The following is a 20,596-nucleotide window of genomic DNA, read 5'->3' on the forward strand; positions in this document are numbered from 1 at the left end:
TCTCCATGTTTTCCCCGTGTCTGCGTGGGTTCTCTCCGGGTACTCCGGCTTCCTCCACAGTCCAAAGACATGCAATTGGGGACGAGGCTGATTGAATACTCTAAATTGACCGTAGGTATGAATGTGAGTGTGAATGGTTGTCTGTCTCTATGTGTTGGTCCTGCGATGGACTGGCGACCTGTCCAGGGTGAACCCCGCCCCTCGCCCGTAAATGCGGGGATAGGCTCCAGCCCCCCCGCGACCCTTAATGTGTAGGAATAAACGGAAGATGACTATGGATGGATGTTTGGTCACCTTATTTTTTACTTTCCTGGAGGAATTAAAGAGCTTTCACTCTGTATATCTTAACTCCATCAAGCAGGATTTTGGCGCAAATATTCCGCTCTGTGCGCCTTTGTTCTCTCTTGTGGCTCAGTGCGGCCGCAATCTGTTTGCCGGTTGCCATAGTAACCGACTGACGCTCCTGTCAATCACAGCTCGGCGCTTCGGCGGTGTTCAGCCAGGACCCAGGACCCAAAGTTTCCGCACTCAAGTAAGTTTTTATATTTTACTTGTGGCCGTCTGAGGAGCAACTAACGAATTATGACGTTGCTCCGGTGTGCTTCGTTGAAGCTAAACTAGCTGCTACGTTTAAAACCATGTCGCTTATGGGCCTTATTTTATTTTATTTTATTTTATTTAAATCAGCTTTGGCGTAGTCACTAACTTTCTAGTTGAAATCGACTTGTAAAAAAAATTCAATTGGAAAAAAAATCGTTTTATTCAGAAGTAACTTAAAAGAGTCAGACTTCCGTTACAGTTGCTCTCGGGTCTGTCAAACACTGGAGGTTACTTACACTGTTACAGAGGACTGATGTCTTCACCTCCTGTTCTTGATGTTCATTTTTGGGAGTGGGGGGAAACAAAGACCCCAGAATTTATAGCTTTCTCAGTGAAAAGACGTCAGTTTGGAGAGCTAACAGGCTAAATTGTCCTGGTTTCCTGGACAACTGGGCAACATCAACCCCCCACTCATCTCACTGGGGCCCAGTCGGCTTTAACCAGTACTGGGAATGTGTGTGTGTTTGTATGTGTGTGTGTGTGCGCGCTGCTGAGGGTCTGTGTATTGGTCTCTACCAGCATGGATGAACACGATGGAGCGGAGAACCATGGCGGGGACACTGATGAACTTCTTCACAGTGGTACTACAACAGCACTATCTCACCTACGTCCCGTGAGCATCTGTCCGCTAACAACCCCCCCCCTCTCTGCCCTCATAGACCTCATCAGAGACAGAGGGTTTGGACTGGATCTGCCGCCTCTACAACTGGACCACTGTGACCTCCTTCTTGACGCCATTGATGCTCAGCTGGGGCGGCTGCAGGTCTGTGGTGCCTCTTTCTACCTCATCTCGTAGAATCAGAAATATCCATTTGACGAGTAATTACAGTTGAATGAACGTGTGCAGGTCCAACACCCTAGACGCCAGGCAGTTCCTAAAGAGCCTGCTTACACTGATTCAGGTAATCTCACGAACAAAACACTCCTTGTGCCAAATTGTTGGGTTTTTTTTATATAGTTGATAATCCGTATTCTGTGTTAATCTCTCAAGGACCTTTGAAGTGGAGTCAGTCTCTGAGTAAAGACACCGGCCTTGGAAGTACGTGCCAGACCAATGACACCCCAATGTCTTGTCTTGATTTGATACACACTCCAACAGCGGAACAAACATCAGGTAGTACATGTACTCACTCTTACTACATCCACCACTTCCTTTCAATGGGCTGCAGCATGAAAATACTGTTATACTGGTAGCGTCATAATTTGTTGTAATCTTGTTCAGGTTAAATCCTTTACATGCACCTTGAACTAGAAACATGGCTGCCAACAATCAAATGAAAACATATTTGTGGTGATAAACAACACACTGCGGGTCAACGTGTTTGTTTTTGTCAACACAACATTCTCCCGTATGTGTGGATTTTTATTTATTTATTTTTTTTTGACTGACGATGAAAACTGAAACAGGCGGGACCCTAAACACGCCAGTAATCCCCGTCCAGTATTTGAGTGAACCAGATGCATAATTTGGTGCATAACACTGTTTACATGATTTTTTTTAATATGCTTTTAAAGAGTACCTAATATGTCCAGGATCATGTGTTTCTGCTCCTTCCACCACGTCTCTCCTCTGTTCTGCCTCCAGAGAGGAGTTCCGCCTCTCCTGAGGATTCTCCCACACATCAGGAGCAGAAAGAGAAATCTGATGTAAGAACAAATAAAGCGGAAATGGAGTCTCACCGGGAACAAGTCATGTGGCGGCTCGAGAGGCTTCTTGGAGACGCTTGTAAGGACGGAAGGGTGGCGGGAGAAACCCACCTTCCATCTGAGAGTATCTGCACCGAGGACTTTGTGAGATGCTTCAGGGAGGAGATGGTTGAGCTGCCATACCTGGAGGACAGCACGCAACAGCTGGACAGAGAGGACGACGCTGGGAGGACGATATCACCCAGCGTCACTCGTCAAAGCGTTCTCAGTTATGACAAAAAGGGAACAGCAACATATGGGGAGGTCAGTAGAGACACAGCTTCCTATCAGCAGCGTGAGCCAGGTCAAAGGTCTGACTGTGCTGGAGTCGAGATGTCTGGTGGCGAGACGGAGGGAGCTGCTAACAAAGCCTCAGAGAACCTTGGTGTCGACAACAGCGGTGAGTACGTCGACTGGAAATACGCCGTCAGGGTGCTATGTGTTCCGTGATGTGAGCCTATCACAGTGACCTTGACCTTTGACCACCTAATCTTTTAAGGTCATCCTTGAAACCCACTGCCAAATTTGATGAGGTTCTCTCAGGGCTTTCCAGAGATATCACGTTAAGAGGAATGGGAGTGAAGTCATGTCCCCGGCCCACGGCTGTCGTCTGCATGGAGGCGTAACTGGAGGACACGCACCTTCATCAGGGCCGTGCCACATCAGCAGTTTATTCAAGAATGATTGAAAAATTGAATCGATTGTTCTGTCTTGCTATCAAATTTAATCAAGATCCATCCACAACTTTCTGAGTCATCTGCTAACAGTCAAACCGGCAGTGGGGATCACATGACCTTTTCAGCGCTGACCAGTGTCACTTTAGCCAATGGGGGGGGAGGGCTATTGTTTTTTTTCTGTAATAGATCTGTTCAATTTAACTGGCTCTTCCTTTTCCCGCGGTACACCCACCTGACATTAATCAGCCAGCAGTCAGTTAGATGAACAATAGTGAAAACGTGACCGCCTGCAAAAGGTCACTCATCATCCTAGTTTCATTTCATTTATTCACCCCTCTGTCCATCTGTGAGTTCAGTTCTTTCTATCTGGCTGCAGAGCAGAAATGATCAAGTTCACGATCCCACCAGGATTGTTCTCAGATGACTCCGTCTCCACGCCTCCACAACCATAAAAGTTCCCATCACTGCATGACCTTTGCTTATGTTCAAAAGTGAATTTCCATGCATTTCTTTGACTGTCACTCAGGGATTGAATCTAACATCCAGACCTTTCCTCTTCCTCTTTCTCACTGGCGTATTGCCTTGAATCACATTTGAGTTTTTGGACCTTTTACAACAAACTGGGCTAAACATAAAACACATAAACAGATGGGTGAGTTGCAGTGACATCTCGGTCCTAAGAGGAAGACTATTTTTGATGTGACTGACCCTTTGACCTTTCCTGAAGTGCCATCTTGAGAGGAAAGAAAAAAAGAATTGTACAGTCATCAGTGTATTACTGGTTATTTTTATTACAGATTGTGAACAACTCAGACTTCAGGGTCCGAGAGTTTGTCTCTTGTCTTTTATTTTTGTTCCATTGACATCATTCTATTGTGGGTCATCTTTGATTTTTTTTTTTTCTTTCTGTTTCAGTCTTTTACAGCACCGATGAAGCAGCAGACCATGAAAGGCTGAAGCCCAGCAGGGGTTCTTCTAAGGCCAGGTGCTTGGCAGGTACCAAACACACTGCAGCTGCAGCTGCTATGAATACATGAATATAAACCCTTGTAATGGACACTGCTCGTTTCTCTTCCAGGAGTCCCTGTGTTGAGTTTTGACACCGTGTCCATTGCTAGCGACCTGGACTCAGTCTGTACAGAGCAAGTGAGGCAGCACCTGCGTAGATGGCCAGGTAAGAGAGTGTGAAAATGTAGGGAACAGCAAGATGAAAAACATGCGAATAATCAATATATCAAATATGAATAAAACACTCAACATGCTGTCATATTTTAATCAGCTCAATCAAACCAAATGTAAAAAAAAAAAAAAGTCATGTTCCATCCATTTTCTATACCACTAAGGGTCGCAGGGGGATGGAGCCTATCTTAGCAGTAGCCTTCGGGCGAGAGGCAGGGTTCCAGTCCATCACAGGACCAACACATAGAGACAGACAACCATTCACACTCACAGTCACACCTACGGTCAATTTAGAGTATCAATCAGCCTCGTCCTCTCTTGATGTCTTTGGACTGTGGAGGAAGCTGGAGTACCAGAGAGAACCCACACAGGAACAGGGAGAACATGCAGACTCCACACAGAAAGATCCCGTGCCGGAGCCGGGGCTCGAACCCGGAACCCTCTTGCTGTGAGGCGACAGTGCTGACCACTGCACCACCGTGCCGCCCAAAATGTCATGTTCTCCTGTTCTAAACAGATTTATCAAAATCTTGTTGGTTTTGGTGAAAATCATCTTGGTAGTTTTTAACATAATTGTGCTGATGGAAAAACAGCACCAACCACATTATACCTTTCGCAAAGGTTGAAAAAAAAAAGTGACAAATGTAAGGAATTATCAGGAACCAACCTGTGACCCTTACCCCCCCAGGATGGCGTTCCCTCATTCAGCCTGACAGGGACACGGATGATGTCTGTACCCTCCAGAGTGACTGTGATGCTTCCTCACAGGATGAAAGCGAACCCCCATCTACTCCAGGTAGTCCGACTGTGTGTTTCTGCACTGTCATGTGAGAATATTTACATCTTTCACTGTCTCAGATTTTCTTTGCTGACAAAGTTCAGGGATCTGGAAACATTCTGAAGAGAAGTACTCCGGTGTGTAAAACGCAGCATGGTGGAAAAGAAACTTATAGGTAAAAGGAAATGAAGAATATTTCAAATAGTAGTTCTGTCTATTTCTATTCATATTTTTATTGATGTGCTGTCCATTTTTGTCCCCCCCCCCCCAGACTTGTGCGTTCTTTGGGTGATGATGAGAAGGCTGCAAATGATGAGGTGAACCATAGGAGCTGGGGGGGAGGGTCTGAGAGGATGCAGTCGGATTGTGCGGGGATGAGAGATCGTCTCTTTACACTCAGACAAGTGAGATCGAGCCACCTGGTGCGTTTTAGCTGATGATGTCTTGTCATCTGAAGCAACTCGTGTGTGTGTTTGTGTGTGTGGTTTAGAAGTGTGAGAAACAGGAGGAGAAACTACGGTTGAAAAAGACTCATTTAAAAGAAGTTGAGCTCAGTCTGTCCGAGCTTCAGTTGAGGAGAAAGGTAAAGTGGAGCAATTACCTCTCAGGAAACTCCACAGTAGTCTCACAAGAACTCACAGTTAATGGTTTTGGTTCCAGCATGCTCTGCAGGATCTAGAGCGACTGACTGCTGAGACGGGACACCTGGAGAGGGAGAAGAGACATTTGGAGTCGGTGCTGAAAGAGAGCAATGCAGAGAGGGACGCAGTCAGGTAGAATATCCAACTGATATGCCAACGTGACTTTACGCCATCAGAATGCTCAGCTCTCTGTCTGTTAAAGTCTAATATTGGGCCTCATTCACAAGCACAAATTGGAGAGCTTTGTAGCCCTAAATTTAGACTGACAGACAGGAAGCAAAGCCTGATATTTATTTGAAACTCTTTGCTCCTGACATCTGTTGTGCATCTCTTATCATGTGTAGTCATTCAGGCTTGTAAATCTAGAATATTACACGTACACAACAAGGAGTAGTTACGCATCAGGCTTTGGGACGTGGGGTCAGTTCGACTGACTGAGGGCTAACTTGTCCGATACTCGATGAGAAAAGCAACGTCTGACAAAGTGTATTTGTCTAATTGAAAGTTTAAAAGATCTGAATAATTTCTGGTTATTCTACTTATGACAGGTATAAGTACTCTGTTGATTTCATTTTTGCTTGTGATAAGTAAAGTAATCAAATAATCTTATATCGTCTTAAAAGCAGGGCCCTTCATCTCACCGAGATGCCCCTTATCAGGTGATGCTGTCTTGTATTAAATGTAATAAGGTTTTTGTTGGAATCAGACATATATTCCTGGTGAGAGTTGAGCTTTGCAGTGAGCTGTCAAACCGATAATGTGTGTGTATTTCATGAATGAGGCCTGTTGTGTGCTAGCTGCCAGCTGCTGAAGCTGTGGGGTGAAAGAAAGTCCTGCCTCCACAAGGTTAAAGCCATGGAAGAAGAACTGGCAACTCTGACTCTACAAAGATCCACCCTCAAGGATGAATCCACCATGGAGAGGGTAATAAAACTGGTCAGTTATCCATGAGATGTTGTTTTGCTGCGCTACATCCTGTTGTTCCACTGTTTTAGAGCAACATCGTCATGTCTGTGCTGGAGAGGGAAGAGATGGAGAGACAGTTGGATTGTGCCAAATCAGAACTCTTCTCCGAGCAGCGACGAGCACGAGAGAGACTTGAATCCATGCAAGAAGTATTCATTCTTTATTTATCTACAATGTGCACAATTGCAGCAGCATGGATTCTGTTCATAAACAGATTCTTGTTCCACAGAAATTGGAGGAGACTTATGAGGAACTGCAGAGGGTTACAGAGGCAGAGAACTCGCTGAGGAACAGATGCTCTTGTCTAGAGGAGAAACAAAGGCACGCTGAGGTGGTCCCATCTGTCATCATACTCTTTTCTATTATGAGGATCATGCATTTTACCTGTCACTCTGTATTTAATCCAAATAGCAATCCTTCCCTCAGGCTCTAGAATGTCAAGCACGTGAGCTGCAGGGTGAACTGGGAAAAAGCAAGCTCAGAGTGGGTACACTGGAGAAGATGTTGGCCCAGAAGGAGCTGCAGCTTCTGGATGCGCAGGAGCAACGTGGCGTCTTCAAAGCAGAAAGAGAGAAACTGAAGGGAGAACTACAACACCTGAAAACCCAGAACTACAATGCTGTGAAAGAAGCTCGAGATCAGGCCTGTGCAATTATGGTTCGTGTGGAGGTTTCAGATCTGGATAGGTCCGATTTTTCCTGATGTAACGTGATGCTTTTGTATTTTAGGATGCGGCACTGAAGCAACAGAGGAATGATTTAGTGTCATCCCACGAGCAGCAAATCTTAAATGTGAGAGGGATTCTTCAGTTGACATCCAGGTGGAGAAGGAGAAAGTGATATACTACACAACATAGCTGATATAATTTGAATTTAATTTCTATTATACTCTCAGGTAAAGGAAGAAGAAGCAAAGAAGCTGAAGAAGTCCCTGAAGCAGCAGAGGGAGGAGTTAAAGAAACGGGAAGAGGAACTGCACCTCAAAGCTTTGGGAAAGGTACTGAGAACCATCTGCTGTCGAACCTCTTCATGGTGGTATGACACCTACTGTGCTTTCATTCAGGTGAGGGAGGAGGAGAGGAGCAGGTGGGAGGAGGAGAAAATAGAAGCGGTGAAGTTACTGGAGGAGCAGAACAGAAGAGGCCTGGAGTACATGAGGAGTGAGATGAAGCGGGAGAAAAGTAAAGCTCTGGCTTTTCAAAATAAAGTGGCAGAGTTGCAAAGAGTAAGATGACTTCCAATAATATGCACCTTAAACAAAACAATTCAATTCCATTGCCTGTTATTTTGCATGATTTTTTTTTCCTCTGTAAGAAAGTGCAGGAGCTGGAGAGCGAACGCTGTGTGCAGCAGAGAGAGCAGGAGTCTTTGCTGTCTGTGATTGTCAAGTCTCTGAAGGAGGAGCACCAGGCTCAGCTGGAGGAGTTACAGAAATCCACAGCACAGGTGCACAAAAACACCGGTAGGCTCATAAAGGGAGGCGGTGTCATAGAGAAGTTAACATGGTGTGGTCTGTGGCTGTAGGAGAGTCAGCATGTGCAGGTGGCCAAGAAAGAGGTGGAGAGACTCCAGGTGATGCTGGAAGAGAAGGAGATCAGTTGTACTGAAGCCACAGCTGAGCGGGAGCAGCAGCTCAGGCACTGGGCCCAGGAGCTGCAGGCAGAATGTCAGCATCTCCACCTCCTACTGCAGCAGACTGGAGCCGAATACAGTCCTGCACCTCCCCCTCCCTGGTAACTGCTCCTTCATATCTGGGTTACAAAGACAATCGTGGTGTGTATAACTAACTTGTGTCTAATTTTGTGTCCACAGTTCCACCATAGACGGAGCTCTCACAACCCTGAACACACTAAGAGACCGTTTGAAGGACTGGATCGGCCATCTGCACCAGCAACTTGATTCACAGAAACAAACAACTGAGCAGCTGAAAAAAGAAAAGGTGAAGTCTTGTAAACTGGACACTGGTGAAGTTTTGGCAAAAGAAAATATATCCTAGTTAATAGCAGAGGCTTCTAGAGCGCAAGATCATCTTCAATCTTTTTTTTAATTTAAGAGCAAAGATGCTAAAGCTTTGTGCTCTGCGTGTCCCAGAATCCCTGATGGCAACACTTATCATCATTAACCAAAACTACGTTTTAGAAACAAAGAAAATGTTGAATCCATCATTTAAAGAAGGTTTCAGGAAATTAGATCATTTCAATTAGTGTTCATGTAAGGTTTTATGGAAACACACGTCTTGACTCTCTGAGGATGTTTTAGTGGCACTGTTGAATGTGTGATCTCTTATCTGTCGTCTCAACCAGCACTTTGAGAATGTTTCCAGAGAATTCGGCCCTGCCTTTAGGAAGAAGATCGTGGGAACGGCTTAAAAACTTCCTGCTGAAAACATTACTACAACAATGCATGTAGTACTTTTTAGAACTAACCTTTTCTAGCTGGCAGCAGGCACTGATCTGCATTTTACTAACAGGAACAAGTCCATGTATTTCAGAGTCCATTAAATATCCTATATAAAGATATAAAGTTTACTTCGTTATGTATGCTTTTTCTTCCAGGAGCAAGAATTGAGCATCCAGAGGCAACAGCTAAGGACAGAGCGAGACCAAGCCTTAGGCTCTCTAAAAGAACGACTTATTCAGGTGTGAACCCAAACCAGCTCATTAAAAACGTTTCCATGACAATATTACCGAGTTACTATTTCCTGTTGTATTGAACCAGGAGCATATCGAGGAGCTGAGCAGTCTGAAATGGGCTCATATGTGTGGAGGAGGAGGAGGTGAGGTGGGCGGACTGGAGGCATGTCTTCGTAAGCAGCTGAAGGCCAAAGACGTGGAGCTGCGTCAGGTTCAGAGGAGCATGGCCCGGTGGAAGGAGCAGACCACGGCTCGGCTGGCCGGCAAGTTTGAGGATGAGCTGACAGCTGAACTGGAGAGGTGCTGACCGAGAAAGCAGTACATCTGACACATCAATGTGTTCTTTCTCTGTGTGGAAAACGTTTTCCCTCACAATTTAGTGTCCAGAATCTGAATGAATTAAAGTTTTGCTCTAATTTTTTTTGCCATCTCACAGGTGCAAGACAAAGTTATTAAAGGGCAGGTAACTGGTTCCTGTGTGTGAATCCATGACATACTAACCAGCTGTGTCCTGACTAAAGCATGATCTCATCTCCACTCACTGTGATGATGCGTAGCTCAGAGATCAACCATATGTGCATTAAAACCACCATTTTAGAATCATAATAATTCATATAATCCACATCTTGGCTTGGTTTGTTTTCCAGAAGGACATTAAGGACCCAAGAGGAGGGGTCTACGGGAGCGATGAAGCTCAGTGCAGCGGTAAATGAACATCGGACGCTTGCGGATTTGTAATCTGAAGACACATTTATTAGAACTCTCTCTCTCTCTCTCTCTCTCTCTCTCTCTCTCTCAGGAAGCTCCGAATTCTCTTTGCTCTCCCATCAGCTATGCCGCTGCCTCCCCCAGCCCCTCAGATGTGGCCTCATTAAAACTTCTGTGTTACCTTCAAAGCCGAGTCAAGCAGCTGCGTGCGGAAAACCAGACCTGGAGCCCATCGACTCTAAATAGAGTCCCTGTAGATTGGTCAGGCTACGGTTTGACAACAGTGAGTCCTTTCTTTTAATAGCGAGTCACTGTGGAGAGTTGAGTCATCACTCTTTCATGGTGACGGCTTTTACTCAGTGAACATTTTGGGAACGCGAATTCATTGGGGCGTGACTGGATTAAGAGGAAAATTAAGAAAGGCTGTATTTACCAAACAGCCTCGTAAAAATGGTCTCCATATTTCTTTTAACATTTCACATCAGAATAAAAAAATATGCCCTTAAGTTCTCAATCTTAGATGATGGAAGGAAGTTGAATCCTTCTTATTCCAGTTACAGCAGGTTAAGTCCGTCACACATCAACATAAACAAGTTCCACAGTCACAAACACAGTTTTATGTTGACGTCGCACTTCAGCTACTTTAAAGTGTAGAAATGATTCAACTGTTGCAATTTTTGCCAACTGTTGTTGTTTATTATAACAGATTAATTTGGAATAAATAATATTAAGAATTATAGACAAAATCATGAATACACCTTGGCTGTGTCTGGTGGGCCAGATAGATTTTGAACTGTAAAGTGAATTAATTGGCACGTTTACCGTGTCAACCAAAATGAATATATGCCATTAGTTTGGATGAATTAATTACTAAACATGCTATTAATGATATATTGAAGGTTTTCACATTTCTCCCGTGCTAGCATTATCCTGGTGTACTATATACTATGTATATAACACCAAATAAATGTTCCTTTTCTAGTGAGTATTAGTGTAGTTCTCCAAGGTTTGACTGCTCCTGCCTGTAAAAGGATCCTAAGCAGTTCTTAAAATAATGTTTAAGAAGTTCTTTCTTTTTTGGGGAGGACATGGCTTGAGAAGATTCTTTGGGAGTTAGCTTTCATCTGAGGAACTTCTCAAGACCTTTCAGTCCAAGAATCATTTTAGATGTTTATGCAGGAGGAAATCCCTCTTGCTTGTTACAAACCGTCATGTGTTGGTCCTGAACACGACAGGAATCCTCGCACTGCAACCTATTAATCAAAGCTGTGGTGTATTGAGGTTGCAGGCGTCAACTGTATAAGGGACAGATAAAGCAAAAACAGAAAATGATCAAATGATCAGCAACTCGATGAGTTCAAGTGAGGGATGCCTGCACTTGTTCTTGCCACGGCGGATGAGTGCATAAAACGAGCTAACCAAATAACTACAAACTAGATAGATATTGTAAATGTGGCAGCTCCTTTCCAACCCGTTTTCACATCAGTCTAACATCAGCGTTTCCTTCATAGATCACACATGAGGACGGCGCTGGGGGTCACTCGTCCATCCACACAGTCCCGAGTTAACCGTGTGTGTTCATGTGAGGGACACACACCTGTGACGTGACACTAAATCTTGACTATGGAGCATTTCACGCCACTTTGCCTCTCTGGTGGAGATAAAACATTTACTGTTGCGTGTGCTGAAGATACCAAGTTAACAAGCAGGTCACAGTGACAAATGACACGAGCAGAGATGTGGTCATTAAATTCACATTCCTGCATGTCAGAGAGTTTATGGCTCAAGGTTACAGTGAACTGATGATGCCAGTTATGTCACCTCATAAAGCGACTCGGGAATCCCTCATAAATGAGACATTACAGTTCAAGAAACTTCTGGAACAGTTTTAAACATTTGAATCGGCCTTGTGAAACGGTTTAATGTTAATGGGAGGAAAAATAAAAGATGGTTGGCCTAGAATCACTTTCGCTGTCACGTAAAGGACGTTGTTTTCCACCGACCAGCCACGCTGCTGCTCTCTGGGCACTCAGGCAGGCGACATGAAAAAGCTGGGGATTAACATCCTGTCGCTCCAAAAGAGGAGCCAAAGCTGAAGCAGTTCAAGTTGCTCAGTTTGGAATTTTTTTTTCCTTGTCATTAATCTGGCACCAGATGTTCTGTGCAATTTTTTTTTTTTTTTAGAAGCAGAAAAGTAGAAGAGCCACCATGAGCTCAGTAAGGGGCAAAGGTCAAATCAGACCCTGTTTGGGCCGTCTGACTTCTCATCAGAGGCCTCCAAATGTGGAACACAGTACCAATGGAAATAAAATTACTACAAGACGTTAAGGCTCTAAAGTATCATGGGTTATCTGAAGTAAAATCAGAACTGTGTGCATTTTTAATCTGGCATGACTTTTGTAATGTACATTTGTAATTGTACAGTATGTTATGCTGGATGTAAAAAAAAATTCAAAAAATGTCTGCTTGGTTAGGCCCTCTCTCTCAAGAATATGTAGACGATTTCACAACACTTTAATCGTGCAAAGTTTCTGCATGAATGAACTAACATTTTATTTGAAAAAAAAATATAAAGTGATTAAGTGATCAATGGCTGGCAATTCAAGTGATGTTTAAATGAAGATACAATCAAATCATTAAAGTCAATGACTTCATCAACTCTTCAAAGCTCACAGATGGCGTACTTGCTAAGCAACACAGAGAGATTGTCTTTTCCATCACAACAAATGCGAGTACAAAGTCATGCTGAGAGCAAATATGAACAGGTTCTCAAACAGCCAGAATCTGGACAAACTCAGGATCTGCACACTGATGCGGAACGCCTCAAGGTTAGGGGACGTCAGAGGGTTGTTGAGCAGTCTTTGGCAAACTTCTTATTTCTGAGGGCAAAGGTCATTCCTGTAGGTTTTATGAAACAGGTTGAGTAAAGCCGTCTATAAAAACCTTGGGATGGTGACAGTCGCCCTGCAGTTCAACTGAATAACACTAAGGTCAGGTCGTTCCGCTTTCCTTGGAGTTGCCGCAGCTGATGTGTCACACCAACTCTCCAGAACAGCACAACACTCATGTAACGCCCACATGCTTTGACAAACGTGAAGTGGTTCTCATCCATGTCTTTGGCCTGGTTCCCAGTCTCGGTTACATTTCCATGTCCTCCTCTCCGGAGCTGTGGCTCACCGGAAAGCTGTACCGATGTGAATCTGCGGGAGGGCTGGAGGGACGGAGGGGGCTATGAGGGGTGGGAGATGGACACGGGGTCGGGGGCTGCCGAGATGCTGTTTGTTGCTTACGCTGCTTCTGTAACGAGCCCTTTAGTCTCCGACAGAAGGGGTCCTCCGGTGGCCGCCACAACACCAGCTCCATGCGGGAATGGCTCCTGAGAGGATGCGGGAGATGAGTGTGAGACAAAGAATCTCCAGGAACGTCTAGTTTATTATTTCTGGCCACAGAGACATTCTCGTCATGCGGACTAGTGCTGAAGAAGTTCTTTAAATTACATTCAACAACGTGATAACAGAGGAAACACTGAACGCAACTGTGTGGAGGAATGAACCCCGACGCTGAGCTGCAATAAACTACCATGGGTGGTTCTACGAGCTGACGTCTGTGTCTCTACTACGTCTGGATGCATTTCCAGAATGAACAGAAATAAGTCGCAATATATTCATGAAGATCCATGTTTCATTTCTTGAAGAATCACTGAAACAAATTGTTTTGAAAAATTGCTTCATCTGACCCGAAATGTGACCCCTCCACCAACTTCGGTGGAAATGGCAGTTTTCCATTAATCCTGCTGACCAACTAACAGCAATGAACACAGAAGCCGTCATCAGTGAATCGTGTGCGACTACACCCTGTCTGACACAACTCTGCTGACTCAGCATTGAGAAGAGGAAGAGGAGGAGGACGTACACGGATTGTGCAACGGTTTGAGGGAGGATGTCGCTGATGCCGCGCTGCAGACCTTCCTTCAGACTGTCTGAGATCACCAGCACCGGCCGTCTGGGGGCTGGCTCCACGTCAAGATCTTCATCCTCATCATCATCCTCAAGCGTTATTCTGGTGTACAGCAATATCACAGTCTTTACTTACACGTTTGAAATGGGAAAATGTGTTGATGTCTCTCTTTTTTTTTTGTGTCTGTGTGTGAGACGTCTCCCTAAACCCAGAGAGCGAAGGGGTTCTTATCACTGTGACCATTTTCTTTTCACACACATGATTTCAGGTTTGTTTGATGTCCAACGCTGACCAGAAGTCTGATCTCCAATTTGAAAGCAATTCAACTCAATCTTGAATTAACTCGGACTCCAGCAGCAGCGCTGGCCTTGAGAGGTCAGGGGTCACAGCGCAGTTTTAACGGAGAAATTTCCATGAATCCAGAAACTGAGAACGTGAATTTTTCCTTCTCTGAAATGTCTTCTTACATATGAAAAATAAACAGAGAAATCAAAGTCAGCATTTACCGGCGTACGTTTAACTAAAATCAACGACAAGCTATGCGGTCTGATAACATAGAAATGTTCATATAGTACAATAGTAAAGTAGAGGGGATTCTTCTCGCTCTGTATTACCTGAACCACGTATACTCTAGGACGCAGTTATTTGTAGAGAAAATGTCAGCAACTTTTCTAAAATGTTTCCAGGCCTGTTTTTTTTTTTTTTTTTGGTAATAATTTGTCATTTAACATGAATTATTCACAGGGAATGAAAAGAAGTGAGCACCAGGACGCAACTTTCCATTTGCCGTTTTTAAATTCCATAACTTTGCATGTTTCCATAACTTGATGAACACAGAATTTTTTTGGTTTTGGTTTCTGGTTCCAAAGAGTCTTGATTTTGATCTGATCAAGTGGACTATCGCGGATTTGTTTTTAGTTGGCCCGAGAGAGAGAGGGCGAGATGGCGAGTGTGACATCACAGCTGGCAGTGGAACACACCGTTTTAAAGTCTGCTGTGAATAAAGGCTCCCGCTGTGCACTCAGATGTTTCTGAGTCCCGCTAATCAATAAGTGACGGGTTCATTTCAAATCCATAATCACACTGATGCACAAGCAGACAGAGAGGGAACGCGAAGGATCGCACACACAATATGACAGTCTGATGACATATCGCTATTACAAATGTTTGATTGAGCTCTTCCATATTATTATTTCACATGTTGAGTCTTTTCTTCTATGCCTGACTTTTCCCCACTCGAGAGTGCGCACCAGCTGCAGTATTGATCTTCCCCTTGGGGATCAAACTGAAAACATTACCAGCTCTACTTTGCCTCCATCACGATAGAATTCCTTAAATTCCCAAATACACCTATAACCCTTTGTTTATCATTTCAAACGGAATGACTGCATACCTGTTTTCTATCTCCTGGAGTTTCCTCTGAGCTGCTTCCACCTCCATGCAGGAGCTCTCTGGCTCAGGTGGAGTCGGGGTGGAGGAGGCCTGCTCTAATTTGAGGTTGTGAGGAGCTGGGCAAACCTCCGGAGGTAAAGGACTGGCTTGCTCAATAGACAGAGGAGGACCATCGTTTCTTGGCGGCCAGTCAGGACAGGTACTGGTGGTACTGGTGGCACTGGTGGTGGCATTTTGTGACACATCCACCTCTGTCTCCACCATTAACCTCCTCCTTTTGGCAAGACATCCTCTGAGAAGACAAAGAATAAATATTTTTGATTCCTACAAGACCATGATATGAGATATTAAATGATCTCTGCCTGTCTCACATACTCGTCATCAACTCTCCTTCTGTGCTTCCGGAGGCACCGCGTCTCCCAGCTGCTGTGGTCACAAACGGATGGACATGTTAGGAATCATCACCATCCCGACGCCATTAGTAACGTTTACAAACCGAGTCAACTGCTCACTTGTTTGAGAGTGTTGGTCTCTGTAGGAGACCAGATGAACATGGAGGTCCCAAGTCAAACTCTGGTAGGCTTGTGGGGCCCGAAAATGAATACATGGCTGGTAGAAAGGCCCGTTCACTGCTGAGGGGGGCCGGGTGATGCATGGTGATCCAGGTGGTGGGATTATTTTAAGAAAAACATGGGGAGATAGCTACAAACATATCTGATCAGATCGATCAGCTCAGACTCCAATGAGAGAAACAGTTAGCAAGCACCAGTCATTGCACACTGGGCCAACCAACGTAGCTAACGTTACTTTGCTTTTTTTATTTTAACATTATGTAAAAAAGTATCTATAGCTATAATAAACTGACACATAATAACAGTTTCCCTGTGAAAACGAGTACCTCCGCATAACTTAGAGAAAACTACAAAAAAAACAGCTGCCCTACCCCTTTCTGTTTGTGTTGTTGGATGTTTTGCTAGCAAATCATTGCTAATATTATATTATTTTAGACATATCCACATTAAGACCCAAAAACTGGTTCTACATACTCAGCCGTACTAACCTAATTTTAGGACGCCAGCTGCAGCAGAGATAATCCCCAAATTGACGGTCCCGCTGGTGTAAAGTTCTAAAAACGTAAACTGAGTTAAAAGGACGTTAGCTAAGCTATCCTGAGTCGCACCAGGTGCGTCGTGACGCTTCTAGAAACTCACGTACGCTACGTTTGAGGGGTCATGGGAATTGTAGTACTTATTGGAGATACACATTTAAATCGTTTTTAAAACAAGTTTGGCTACAAAAGTAAGGCTGATTAAGTTAAGCTCTTGTTGCCTGTCTGTGACAGCATCAATTCTTATCACAGTGTTGTGATGTGAGTACTTAAATTCGAGCGACACCTGTCTCATTACGTTGTGTCCGTTTTACCAAAGAGTAAAAGCGCTTGTCAAGATAGTACCAGCCCATTTCCTGTTTGTAGTCCAACCCTAGATGTGGTGTTTAAAGGGACCTTCGTGCTTTTTTTAACGTCTTTGTCATCTCAAATAACGAGTCATGTGACAGTGAAATACTAGAACTTGTTGTCTGAGCTTGTTTCATTACTCAGCCGCTCTGACTCCGGACACCGGGTTCACTCTGAGGAGGTAACAAACTGCTGTAGTCTGTGTAAGTATGTGAAATTGGTATTTTTACATCATTGGAGCAACAATACAGTAATAAATTTGTTACATTGACCTAAAAACTCTATGTATGTATGTATGTAGGCTATGTAATCAGAAGGAAGTTTTATATTGTTTTACTCCATGTTCCAGAGAGTTTTCTGTCCCTGTCTAAGAACTTATCTCTTACATTAATGTTTAAGACAAATATATTATTCTTTTTTTATTTAAAGGTATTCCAAGATGCATTATTTGGTCATTATTACAGGGCTACTGGCCTTTGCCTCTGGTAGCCCTCTATGCGGTGAGTTTCTTTAATTCATCAAATTAATTTTTTTTTTTTTTTTTTTTTTACTACAACAGTGGATGTTTTAGGGAAAAAAAAACCTTGACACTTTTCCAAGTCTGTTTGAACAGTGGAAAACATTAACTTTAGAAAAGAAAGTGACTCACTCTTTGTGACATTCACAGATTTTGCAATTCCATGTTTGATGAATCGGCGATGTCGTCATGTTCAATGACTGCATCTCCTCTAGTTTAGGCTGCTGGTGTTGCAGTTGTTGTTTTTCGTCACTTTGGAAATTCATGTTGTTGTGGTCTTCTTCTTTTGCTTAGATATATTGTTGGACACAGATACCGTCCAAGAGTTGTACCTCTCACTCAACAGGGATCTCCTGCAGTCTCTGTACAGACAGGAAGGAGCCCCCAATCCCAGTGTGTACTTGGCCATACGACTCTCAGATTTCCACAACCTTGCGAAGGAGACTGAACATCTTAATAATCTAAAAACTAGTTTGCACAATGGCATTCAAAGGTAATATTTACTAACTCACCGCATAACTGAAATTTGTGCATCATTGTATCCAAACACATGCATCTTAAACCAGTTTGTCAGTAGAATAGATGCTTACGTCTTGTCTCCTGCGTCTTCTTCAGCATGCTCTCTACCAGCGAGTCCGTGACTGGCCTCATGGCATTATACACTCTGGCCTTGAGGTCGTCCTGCCACGACCTCAACACGGTCACCTTTACTGTCAATGAAAAGAGTGAGACACTGCTGACACACCTGAAGAGACAGATGGAAAATGAAAAGGAACACATTTCCTGTGAGTCTTTTCAAGTCCAGCAGATAAAAGGTTCTCTGTTCTGTTGCTTTGATGCTGAGCTACAACCTGGGCCGGGGTCCTCTCAAATTACGCTACTGTCTGTAAATTATCGACTTAATTTTATTGCTCAGGATGTGTGACGCTTCAGATTTCAATTTTTTTTTGTCACATTCAGAATATGTATAATATAGATGGTCTTCTGCAGAACAAGAGAGGGACAGAATGTGTGCGGCCTTTTACTCCTAGTAGGAGCGTTGCAGGAAATGTGCATGAAGATAATGTTTGGAGTCTTTTATTCCTTCCCTCTGTCACAGTCAGCCACCGCCCTTTGACCAACTACTACCAATACTCTCTGGGTGTGCTCGCCCTCTGTGTGAGCAGCGTCAGGGTCAACCAACATGTCAGCCTCAAGCTCATCCACGCCATAGACCACCAGCGATTCACACAGGACAACGGAGGGAATACTGGTGAGTCCTTGTCAGCCACTCATGATTATAAACTGTTTATCCCCAAAGCGTGTTGGCTTCACACGCATTTGTATGTCCATGCACACGCTTGTATGTGCACACATGTATGTATGTATGTATGTATGTACGTAAAAATGTAAAACATAAAAAACGTATAAAATGCAGTATTGCAAACTTTCTGCAACAAATATTATAAAGTCATCGAGTATTGAAATTTCACACAAATACATTGTAACACAAAGTGTTTTACAGGCAGAAAGAGGGAAATATTTTTCCCCTCTGGCCTCCTGGACACAGTTAAAACAGGAACTGAGGAATGTGAGAGGACTCGCTTGAGTCAGGAAATAAAAGAACGAATGCGACAAAACAAAATAAAATACTGAAGAAGACATAAAAGACTGATGTTACATGGAAAAGACATGAATAATATAGGAATTGTTTGTAGAGGAAAGAACAATCAGGTAAAATCCAAATGAATAATATATTAAAAGGCAGGGACGCACTAAAGTTATTTAGATCAGAATTAGAAGGAGAAGCTGTCTGAACTGACCTGCAAAAATGAATGAATCTGAGGATGATTTAGCCACTCAACAGAAAACTGCTTGACATGGAAGCGGTGTGAAGCCCTTCCTTAGTCCTTGTGTGACTTCAACATACATGTGACCTTTTGTCTTGAACTTCTATCTATCTATCTATCTATCTATCTATCTATCTATCTATCCATCCATTCTTCATACTCCATAGACACCTATGCCATGGCTGGAATGGCCATCCAGTGTGTGAAGGACTCTGGTTCCCATTTGCATGAAGCCGCTGTGGTTGACAGAGTTCTTTTGAAGATCAGGCAGAAGCTCCATGAGCTGCGAAGGACCGACGGTCACATAGGCAACGAGTTCAGCACAGGCCTGGCCGTACAGGTGAGCTCCTCTAGTCCCTCACAGCAGTGAAGCTCAATCAGCTCACATCTTTGCAGTTTGCTAAAAGTTGCATCTGTTGTCTTCAAGGCGTTGTTAGCAATGGGTATCCCAGTGTCAGACTGTGCAGCTCCAATGGCAGCCATGAGGGAAGCTGCCAAGAACAACATATACCACAACCCCATGGCCTTATCTCAGGTGCTGCCAGCGCTCCAGAAGAAATCCTACCTGACGGTTAAAAGCATCAGTTGTCTCGCTGAAGATGGTGCGTGCAACTTTACGTCTTTCCACTGTGTCACTGTAGCTTGTGTCAACACTGTTTTCCTCATCACACAGACACTCTAGTTCTGGACCCTTTAGAGCCCGTGGTATTGACGCCGAGTACAAACACCCTGCTAGTGATGGTGGAAGTGGAGACATCCAGCGGTATGACTTATATTTATGAACTCACCATCCCTAAGGGCCGCTCGCTGTTAGAGACCCTCGAACTCCTGAAGGGGAGCAATTTCGGCTTCACGTGAGTTCATGTGATGTATATTTGCATTTCAGTAATCAAGTAAAACCTGTAACACAGTGAATAATATCTGATGTGGCGCGGCAGGTTTGAGACGGAGTTAAGTTTATGGGGACCTTTCTTAAGTGAGGTGAATGGAGAGCAGGCCAGACAGAGCGATCGCAGATACTGGCACCTCTCCTCTGATGGCATCGCTCTCATTGAGGGTGAGGGAGGACACACACACACACACACACACACACACACACACACACACACACACACACACTGTAAGTGCTTCATGCTAGTTACACTTTGCTCATTTGCTCCCTCAGGTATACAAGATTACAAGATTCAGAAGACTCAAAGGATCACCATCAAAAACATCAGCTATTGAAGGTGCTGCTAATGATGCAACAGTGTGTATCAAAAGAAGTTTGGAGTCTTTTTCTTTCTGTCCGTCATGATTTAATGGATGATTAAATACAAGTTGTCTGTTTCCTCTGTGAATCATTTGTCATCGTGGTCCAAAGAATTTTTGCCTGTCATGTAGTTTGCACTAAAGATGCAGAGGAAAAAGACTCAGCAATGAATTTTGTCTATTTAAAATGAATAATTAAATGCTTTTTTTTTTAATTATGAGAATCTATTCAAACTGTGATTGTGGTTTTGATAGTAATAAAAAACAATTTGATGCTTTGTGGAATCTTTTTCAGGAATTTTTTCTCTTAACATTTATTTCCCTCCC

General features: G+C 43.7%; 3 protein-coding genes across 7 annotated transcripts; 2 read left to right on the plus strand and 1 right to left on the minus strand.

The window, feature by feature from the left end:
* Window positions 1-458: 458 nt before the first annotated feature.
* On the plus strand, window positions 459-13,056 carry LOC147259907 (uncharacterized). The gene is made up of 30 exons (XM_086206154.1): window positions 459-532; window positions 1,120-1,181; window positions 1,260-1,363; window positions 1,448-1,502; window positions 1,592-1,714; window positions 2,186-2,686; window positions 3,879-3,959; window positions 4,042-4,137; window positions 4,831-4,938; window positions 5,020-5,095; window positions 5,192-5,324; window positions 5,411-5,503; window positions 5,581-5,693; window positions 6,185-6,220; window positions 6,359-6,485; window positions 6,557-6,676; window positions 6,757-6,858; window positions 6,954-7,184; window positions 7,256-7,318; window positions 7,422-7,523; window positions 7,590-7,751; window positions 7,841-7,972; window positions 8,051-8,259; window positions 8,339-8,465; window positions 9,082-9,165; window positions 9,245-9,459; window positions 9,596-9,622; window positions 9,807-9,864; window positions 9,959-10,150; window positions 11,379-13,056. Exons 2-30 carry the CDS (start codon window positions 1,121-1,123, stop codon window positions 11,433-11,435), a joined length of 3,588 nt encoding a protein of 1,195 aa, XP_086062280.1. The 5' UTR covers window positions 459-532; window position 1,120; the 3' UTR covers window positions 11,436-13,056.
* ccdc117 (coiled-coil domain containing 117) lies at window positions 12,225-16,432 on the minus strand. 5 transcript variants are annotated; one of them, XM_086206159.1, is made up of 6 exons: window positions 16,277-16,432; window positions 15,729-15,848; window positions 15,592-15,642; window positions 15,218-15,508; window positions 13,780-13,926; window positions 12,225-13,243 (listed from the first exon to the last, which is right to left on the minus strand). In XM_086206159.1, exons 2-6 carry the CDS (start codon window positions 15,821-15,823, stop codon window positions 13,006-13,008), a joined length of 822 nt encoding a protein of 273 aa, XP_086062285.1. In that variant the 5' UTR covers window positions 15,824-15,848; window positions 16,277-16,432; the 3' UTR covers window positions 12,225-13,005. The 5 variants fall into 5 exon arrangements, with proteins under 5 accessions (XP_086062285.1, XP_086062283.1, XP_086062284.1 ...); XM_086206157.1 differs by having other exon boundaries at window positions 15,729-15,918; window positions 16,277-16,427; XM_086206158.1 differs by having other exon boundaries at window positions 15,592-15,639; window positions 15,729-16,409.
* A 300-nt stretch (window positions 16,433-16,732) lies between these two features.
* On the plus strand, window positions 16,733-20,554 carry tcn2 (transcobalamin II). Its single transcript, XM_086206155.1, has 10 exons — window positions 16,733-16,875; window positions 17,102-17,172; window positions 17,484-17,682; window positions 17,805-17,974; window positions 18,289-18,441; window positions 19,186-19,358; window positions 19,446-19,620; window positions 19,692-19,872; window positions 19,957-20,075; window positions 20,184-20,554. Exons 2-10 carry the CDS (start codon window positions 17,112-17,114, stop codon window positions 20,243-20,245), a joined length of 1,293 nt encoding a protein of 430 aa, XP_086062281.1. The 5' UTR covers window positions 16,733-16,875; window positions 17,102-17,111; the 3' UTR covers window positions 20,246-20,554.
* Window positions 20,555-20,596: the final 42 nt, after the last annotated feature.

Source organism: Aulostomus chinensis, chromosome 6 (assembly GCF_037954235.1).
Source record: "Aulostomus chinensis isolate RoL2024-O1b breed Wild chromosome 6, RoL_Achi_v1.0, whole genome shotgun sequence".
Lineage (NCBI taxonomy): Eukaryota > Metazoa > Chordata > Actinopteri > Syngnathiformes > Aulostomidae > Aulostomus > Aulostomus chinensis.